Source organism: Mastomys coucha, chromosome X (assembly GCF_008632895.1).
Source record: "Mastomys coucha isolate ucsf_1 chromosome X, UCSF_Mcou_1, whole genome shotgun sequence".
Lineage (NCBI taxonomy): Eukaryota > Metazoa > Chordata > Mammalia > Rodentia > Muridae > Mastomys > Mastomys coucha.
This window is the reverse complement of record NC_045030.1, coordinates 46,482,681-46,491,737: the sequence shown is the minus strand read 5'-3', so window position 1 is coordinate 46,491,737 and position 9,057 is coordinate 46,482,681. Positions and strand designations below refer to the sequence as shown.

General features: G+C 37.1%; 1 protein-coding gene across 1 annotated transcript in view; it reads left to right on the top strand.

The window, feature by feature from the left end:
- Window positions 1-9,057, top strand: part of Thoc2 (THO complex 2) — a 119,047-nt gene that overhangs the window by 22,586 nt on the left and 87,404 nt on the right. Inside the window, exon 4 of the mRNA XM_031372621.1 lies at window positions 7,466-7,557. Coding sequence (XP_031228481.1) covers window positions 7,466-7,557 — 92 coding nt within the window. The remainder of the gene's footprint in view (window positions 1-7,465; window positions 7,558-9,057) is intronic.

Below are 9,057 nucleotides of genomic sequence, written 5' to 3'. Positions count from 1 at the left end.
CAGTCCAGTAGGAGGAAAAGGAGTCTAAGCACAGATGAAAGAGTCAGAGACATATTCGACTCCCACTGTTGGGAGTCCTATAAGAACACCAAGATATGTAACCGTAATAATGTATATGCCGAGGACCTAGCTCATCAGACCCATATAGGGTCTGTGTTTGTTGCTTCAGTCTCTGAGCCCCTTTGAGCCCTGCTTAGGTGATTCTGTGGGTTGTGTTCTTATATCCTCATTCCCTCTGGTTCTTACAATCCTTCCTCCTTTTCTGCAGGATTTCCTGAACTCTGCCCAATATTTGGCTGTGGGTCTTTGTATCTGTTCCCTTCAGTTGCTGGATGACAATTGGGCTAGGCATCGATCTATGAGTATAACAAAATATCATTAGGAATCATTTCATTGATTTTTCTTTTTTTGTTTCTTGCCAGTTGTGTTTGGTTCTATCGTAGGTCTCTGGGTTTTTCTGCCTCTGTTTCCTGACCATCCAGGCTCTTCAGGCATGGGCTTCTCTCATCTGGGTCTCAAGCTGCACCAGTTTTTGGTTGGTCATTCCCACAAGTTCTGTGCTATCATTGCCCCAGCACATCTTGCAGTCAGAACAGATTATAGGTTGAAGGTTTTGTGGCTGGGTTGGTGGTGAGTCCCATTGCTAGCCTTGCCTGGTTATAAAAAATTCTGGTACTGGAAATGCAGAGGCAGGAGGATTGAGAGTTTGAAGCCACCCTGGGATACCTTGTGAGACCCCTTCCTCCAAAAAAGAAAGCACTGGATTATTTATTTTTTCTTCTGCATGCTTATTAGTTTTAGACATAGTAATTTTGATCTTGTTTGATTGAAAATTTATGTGTGTAAGTTAATGTGTTACTACTCTTTCAGTTTTAAATGACTGCCTGGATCCTGAAAAGTATATGATTATAGTGCATTTACTTGTTTTGGTTTACACATGAATGAAAAATAGTTACAGCTGTAGCCTTATTGTCTGAATATCCATTATTCTCCTTTCATTTCTCCTCTTTCTTCCTCAACACATAGATCTATTGGTTAATCTCTGTCAGTAGCCGAGCTTTGTTGTTAGATCCTAATTTATGGTTCATGAAGGAAACTGACTTGGTACCATCTTTAGAATCTCCTTTGTTTTGTCTTAGATTTAGTATGGGTTGTATTCTCTTTTACATATCCCTTGTTATATACCTTAGAATTAATTTCATTTGAGGTACCCAATTTACATTGTGCATACTGTTTGTTCACTTTTAAAGTTTTCTCTGCTTTTTAGCAATGAAACAATATTGTTGGCTAGAGAGATGGTTCAGTAGTTAAGAGCTCATACTGTTCCTTTCAAAGGACCTGACATCAAACAATTATCCCTCTGTCTAGTCTAGTTGCTATCCTTAAAACTGCTTTTCCTAAAATGTTAGCACTAGTGTGACGTATTTACTGAAAAATTTCCATGGATAAAGGTTGTATGTTTCCCTGAACATTGTGAATGTAAGTGTAAAGTTTTCCAACTCTGGCTAGCTTGGTAGTTTTAAAACACCATTTTCTTATTTAGGGTTTCTGTTGCTGTAACAAAACTCCATGACTAAAAGTAATTTGGGGAGGAAAGGGTTTATTTCATTTTAAAGCTTGTAGTCTGTCATTGAAGAAGTCAGCAGTCAGCTCGGGAACTCAAGACAGAGAGATGGAAGCAGAAGCTCATGTTGAAGTCCTGCAGGAGTGCTGCTTAGGGCCTACCCCTCCCTCCCTGTATACCCGGGATCACCAGCCCAAGGGTCACAGTGCCCACAGAGAACTGGGCCCTTCTATAGCAGTCATCAAAAATCAGTCATGAAAATGTACCACAAGCTTGCCCATAGGCCAGTCTGGTAGGGGACATTTTCTCAGTTGAGGTTTGGTCTTCCCAAGTGATTCTAGTTTGTGTCAAATTAGCATAAAAGTAGCTAGCACAGTTGACCTCTTGTCAACTTGACACACAAGCACAGCATTGTTAGACTCGAACATTTCTTTTTGTTCACCCTCAAGATCTCATATTAATGTTAATATTACAATATAAAATATTCCAACTTTAAACGTCTCAGTCTTTAAAAATTAAAACACTTTAGAAGTTCAGTCTCTTTTAAACAGCTAAAGTCTCTTTCAGAGTTCAAGCATACGTAAAATACTCAAATTCTCCAAAATATCCAGTCTCCAAAATATCAAGTCCTTTGAAAAACTCCAGTCACTTTAAAAATTCAGTCTCTCAACTATATGTTCCTGTTTTAAAAAAAAAAGTTCCACAGTTTTTTACTCCAAGAGGAAATAACCAGGGCACAGTCAAAGCAAAGCAAAACCAAAGTTCAACAGTGAACAGAGTTCAGTGGTTGCTGTCTGGGACCTACTCATGTAACCTGGGCACCAAAGGGCCTTGGCAGCAGCACTTCTTGCTCTGCCAGCCTCAGCTCATCCAGCTAGTTTCCTAGGCTTGGGCTGGCTCCACTCCATAGTTTCACTGTCCTTGGCATTCATCTGGCTTTTCCAAAATGCTGGGGTCTCCTGCTATAACTAGGTTGCATCTTCACCACTGTCCTTTCTTGGATTCTCTTCAGGGACTCTGATCCTGCCACAAGGCATGGAAGCCTTCTTGTCTCCATGACTGCTTCATTCCTGGGGCTTCTATTTCAGTTGAGGCTATACATTCACCCATCGCCTGCCTTGATTTCCCATGGTGGTCAAGCCTTAGCTGCTCTCCATATTCTCTTCAGTCCTGGGATTTTCACTTCAGTAGAGGCCAGACTTACCAATGGCTTCTCCTGGCCTCCCAGAGTGTTGCTCTTCATAATTCTCTAATGCAGTGGTTCTCAATCTATGGGTCACCACCTCTTTGTGGGTCACACACCCTTTCACAGGAGTCACATATCAGGTATCCTACATATCCGATATTTACATTATGATTCATAATAGTAGCAAAACTACAGTTATGAAGTAGCAATAAAAATAATGTTCGGGTTGGGGTTACCACAACATGCAGAACTATTTTAAGGGGTCTTAGTCTTAGCATTAGGAAGGTTGAGAACCACTGCTCTAATGATGCCTATAAAATCATTAGGAAACTCTTCAAAATTTCTTAGTTCTTTTGCCAACATGAAGTGTAATCTTGCCCCCCCCCAACCACAGCTTTTGTTTGCTGGCTCCAAGGAAATATTTTCCAGAAGATTTTGCCTCACTGATGCTGGTCTCTTCTCCTCTTCCTGCTCCTCTTCTTTTGAGGCTGTGACATTTATTTTTTTTCATTTTTGGTTAATTTTTTAAATGATTTGTTTTGTTTTTGCTTTATGTGTATTGGTGTTTTGCCTTTTTGTACATATGTATGAAGGTGTCAGATCCTCTGGAACTGGAGTTACAGATAGTTGTAAACTGTCATGTGGATTCTGGGAATTGAACCTGGGTCCTTTCTGCTAAACCACTTCTCCACCTACTGTGACAATTTTTATTGAGAGCAATCAGGCTTTTTATATCTTTATCAGAAATAGAATATAATGGCAGTTGCCAGGATCAATACGGTTGTAGTTGCCAGGATATAATGTTTGTAAGCTATTCAGGGTACACAAGATTGTCTAAGACCAATTGTCCTATCAAGCTTATATACTTCCTTGACTTCTGAGGGAACATACAGAGAAGTACAAAGTGGCCCAAACCCTTCACTGACAGAGGGAGTGCATTAGTGCTCCATGAGCCCTAATGACTCTAACCTGAAAAATCTATGAGGCATACCCCTCAAGGCAACTAGGCCAGGCCAAGTCTGTAGTTCCCCCTCTCTGCAAGTTAGCCCAATTAGAGTGGATAATAGTGGATTGCTGCTTTATTAAAGGGGTTGCAGAAAAGAAAAATGGCCATGACTCCCACATTCTACTTGAAACCACTTAAGCCAGATAGTATTGTATGCAGGAAGGAAGGGAGTCTCACGTCTCACATATTCTTAGCTTCAAGAATAATTGATCATATGAAAATAGTAGGGCTGGAGAGATGGCTCAGCGGTTAAGAGCACTGACTGCTATTCCAGAGGTCCTGAGTTCAAATCCCAGCAACCACATGGTGGCTTACAACCATCCATAATGAGATCTGATGCCCTCTTCTGGTGTCTGAAGACAGCTACAGTGTACTTACATATAATAAATACATCTTTTTTTTTTTTTAAAAGAAAGAAAATAGTAGCCATCATAGGAGAATTCTTAGATGCGAGCACTTATCTTTCTGTTGAAAGAGGAAATATATAAGAAGATAGATAGGGCTAATTTCAACACTTCCTCAGCCCACAACAATCAATAATCCATTTTTTGTTTTAATTCCATTTATGTCTTCTGTTCCTTACTTTTTCTTTGCTTTTCTTACATTTAAAAAAATTATTGATTCTTTGTGAATTACACATTGTGTACTTCAATCCTATTCATCTCCCAGTTCCTCTGTATCTGCCCTCTACCCTTGCAACCTCCCCGTCAAAAGAAAGCAAAAATTAAAAAATAAAAATTAAACGAACAAACCTCCAACATCTTGGTGTGGAAGCTTTGGTGTATCACACTGTGTCACACAGTATACCCTTTTGACCAAACAGCTTTACTTGAAAATGCTCTTTTCAGTGATTCAGTTGCTGCCCTGAGTCATGGAGATTCTGCAGCTTTGCTTCTGTAGGACTGGCCACTTTACACACTCCAGCATTCATAGATGGGACAGATGTTGGGGTGGGCTAACTCAAAGCTCTGGATCTGGGCCTGGATGGTAGCTGAGTTGGTCGGCCCATTAGCTTATGTCCAAGCTACCAGGCCAGCTCTCCCTTGCTTTTGCCTAGACGAGGGTGGAACCAGCTCTCCTGAGTGGCACAGCTGGTGAGGGGCATAACTACCTTTCCTGTGCTGGTATCTTCTTAATCACCACATATTTCTCTGCTCTAGCTAACAAGCGTCAATTGCCCTAGGATCTGGTCTCTTGTTAATCACCGGTTATCTCTTCCACTCCAGCTGACCTACAGACGATTAACACAAAATATCACACAAATGGCCCTGGTATAATCTTTGCTTCCCTTTGAAACATCAAAAACCCAACCACTATTATCTGCATTGCTTTCAATAGTCTTATCATCTAATCTCCCTGATCTCTGAGCTCTCAGTGTCCTTTTCAGCTCAGATTGTAAATGTCAAAACACATAGTCATGTCTGCCATAGCAAAACCTCATGATTGGATACCATTTTCTGTCTTAGTTAGGGTTTCTATTGATAAAATACCATGAAACCAAAGCAGCTTGTATTTACCATTTCTTTAAATATAATAGAAGTTCATGATCGTTTAAAAATATTTACTCAGAAAAGTTGCAAATTAGACTCTTTCTTGGCTACTTTGTGGATTATGATTTGGCTCATTTTATATTTCATTTGTTCAACAAAATGACCTGGGTCACTTTTCTCTATTTTAATCTTCTGTGGTTAATATTAGAATCCACAGAGCTCCAGTGAACGGTATATAACATATTCCAATACCACAATTAATGAGAATCAACTGTTTTGTTCCTTTAAGTGCTTGCTTAAGAAAGTCGTGTGGATAATTTAAAATAAATAATATTGTGTATTTTGTAAGAAATTTTGTTAACGTAAGTGAAAAATATAAAATTGACCTCATTTCTACCATAGCAACTAAAGTTTTTCTTTGTTTATATGGCTTATTTACTTTTAAACACAGTGAAGGCATAGTGTTTATAATGGCAGAATACTTAATAAGTTTTTCGTGAAGAATTGATGTCATTATATTTGTTTAGAAAAATGAATTTATGGACACATTTATTTCATTGGTAAATAATATCTTTATTGTCTAAGAGAAGATAGACAGTAGACCTTGATTTTGTTTTGTTTGTTCTATGATTAGTAATATCAGGGGATTTTTTTAAAAAGAATTTCTTTTTTCACTTGTTCTTTTTGTCCTGAAATTATATCTAGACTTTATTTTAGTTTCTTTGAGGGTGAAATGATGTGGGGCAGGATCTCATGTAGTCAGGATCTCATGCTGTGTTGATGAGATGGCTTTAAACTCCTGCTCTTCCTGCCCCTGCTTTCTGAGTGCATGCTGGGACTGTGGACTGGTTGTACACCACCATACCTGGTATTTGTGTGTTTTAGAGTAAGTTTCCTTTGAGTACTTTTCTATTTTGTCATCTTGGAGATTGAATTCAGGATCTCAGAATTGCTAGGGAGTCACTCCACTAGTTGAGCTATGTTTCTCTAGCTCCTAGGCTTTATTTTATATTTGTGTTTTAGTTTTTTGAGAACCTGTCATGTAGCCCATGCTGATCTGGAATTTGATATGTGTGCTGAGATTGACTGCAGATCTGTTTGCCTACCTCTATCTCCCAAGTGCTTGGATCACAGGCTACTATGCCCAGTTTTATGTGATGTGGGAAATAGAATACAGAGCTGCTTGCATGGTAGACAAGAACTTGATAAACTGATTTATGTTAGTAACCTTCTATTAATAGTTTTTAGCACTTCTTGTTTTTCAACTTTTTGTGATTGGAAGGAGAAAAATTATTATACAGAAATAAAGAAAGAAATGACTTGAAGATGTTCAGTCAACTTCTAACTCCTTAGTCAATAAAAGACTTTTTGTTGAGGAAATGAGGCGGTGATAATAGCATGGTTACTTGTAGTTGACAATTCTAATAAAATAGCAAATTTTGTTTGTACATATATTTTTTACTTGTACTTATGTCTTTATTTTTTTGAATTCTGATATAAATTGAAGAGAAAAAGAAATTTAGATTTTGGGAGAAGTTTCCTGTCATGTTTAACTCTACTCCTTAGGTCTCATTGTAGCTCCAAGATTGAATTGAGTATACTCTGAATACATTTAGACAAATCTGTGAAGGTGGCTACTGGGGAAATGGTTAATTTTGTTTATATCTTGTTGGGGTACAGTATACTCGTTTAAAATATTTCTCAAGACACTGGGAAAATGCTTTAAAATGTGTTAGTGGGTCAGTACATGTCTGTAAATCCAGTACCTGGGATGTTGTGGCAGGATTGTCCTTTACAACTTAATGAGATGTTGTCTAAAATTAAAAGTGGCTGGTGATGTAGCTTATTGATAGAGCACGTGCTTAGCACACAGTAAGCTCCAGGACTACCAGAAAAGAAAAGAAAAGGAAGTATTGAAGAGGACACAATATTAAATGATGTACATAGTAAATGTGTAAAATTTGTAACCATGGAAAAAAGAAGGGAATGCTGAACCTCTAGTCATATTACAGTGGAGAACAAATGATTAACTTTTCCTAAACCCATTAATGTTGTTTTTGTAGAAGTAAAAAGATAAGCTCTTACAGTAAACTTTTATTAGACATATGTTTTATTACTGATGTTTTATAGTAATTGTGAGAAATAAGAATAGATTTTTCAGGAGTTTGCCTTTCTTGTTAAAGATACTATCTTTACACTATGTCTTTTATGTTCAACAGATTTTCAACAAGCTCTCTATGAGTTGTCATACCATGTCATTAAAGGAAATTTAAAGCACGAACAGGCATCTAGTGTTCTTAATGACATTAGCGTAAGTATATCTATTTAAAGCAGTAATTGTTGCATATCTCTTCGCTCTTTCTTCAAAGCTCTTTGAAGTATATAACATGTATTTTGTCAAAATAATAGTCTTAAAGGTAATATTGGTAAGCCATTTTTGCTGTATAGAAATTGATATTTTAGTCTTTCCTTCTGGTTGTAAGGAAGAAAAGGTTATAGAAACTGGGTTGAGCAAAGCAAAAGTACTGGAATGAAGTCAAAGCCTTCTTAATTAATATTTTGACTCTAGAAATAAAGTATTTTCTTCAAATAATATTACTTTTTGATAATTATGATTATAATTTTCTTTTAAGAATTAAATTATTTTAAATTGTGGTTGTACAACTCTGACATTCATTTGTTTGTATCTACTTCCTACTTTTAGAAAATAACAGCTAGATTTTTTTTAAAAAAAACCTTTAAGTGGCTGGGTGGTGGTGGCGCACGCCTTTAGTCCCAGCATTTGGGAGGCAGAGGCAGGCTGATTTCTGAGTTCGAGACCAGCGTGGTCTGTAGAGTGAGTTCCAGGACAGCCAGGGCTACACAGAGAAACTCTGTCACGAAAAAACAAAACAAAACAAACAAACAAAAAAACCCAAACAAATAAAAAAACAAAAAAACAAAGTGGCTAATTCGATTTTACTTACATTTATTGGAGGATTCAGGCTAAATTCAGAGCAGATACTTCCAAATGCAGATTCAATGTAGATTGCTAATGACTCATCCTGTTGGTGGTTTGATAATTTGAACTGGAAGAGGGACTGTTAATTGTTAGGGTGTTTATTGTACCTTGTAATTTGAAGTGGTGTGCTAGTCTGTTGTTAGTCTGGTCTATAGATTTGTGTAAATGATTTGTCCAACTTTTCTAATAAATATTGAGATAGTATTCAGGAATTTAATTTCTGTATGTTTTATGTTTGTGTAGTTCTTTTCTGTGGGAGTTCAGAATCTGCTTCATAGGGTTTTTTGTGCTTTTCTTGGGTAGTTTTAGTGGAAGTTTTAAGTTTAGCTGTTGTGATACTCCCCAGCCCTCCATAGGTACATTGGAACAGTAGGAATTCAATATGTATTTTTCTTCCTTCCTGAAGTTGTCTCCAGTTAAGCTAGTTCATGTTGAAGTGGAGTATTTCTTAGGAAAAACTCTTGCATCTTTCTACTTCTGTTCTTTAATTAATCTGAGTATTTGCATTCATAGCCTGTGAACAACTGACAGACAACTAAGATAATTTCATTCTGTAAATGGAGAGCTGATATAATTTTAGTCTGTATGTACAATTGACTATAATTATTTTTCCATTTATTAAAATAGTCTAAACATTAGCTATCCTGTGTTTTTAGAAGTTAGTGTCCTATATTTTGAATACTTCATTATATGAATATGCTTTTGCCATGGCTTTTCCATACTAATATATATTTGTCCAGTATCTTTTTTTTTTAATTTTAGATATTTTCTTTATTTACATGCAAATTTCTCCATTCCCAGTTTCCCCTC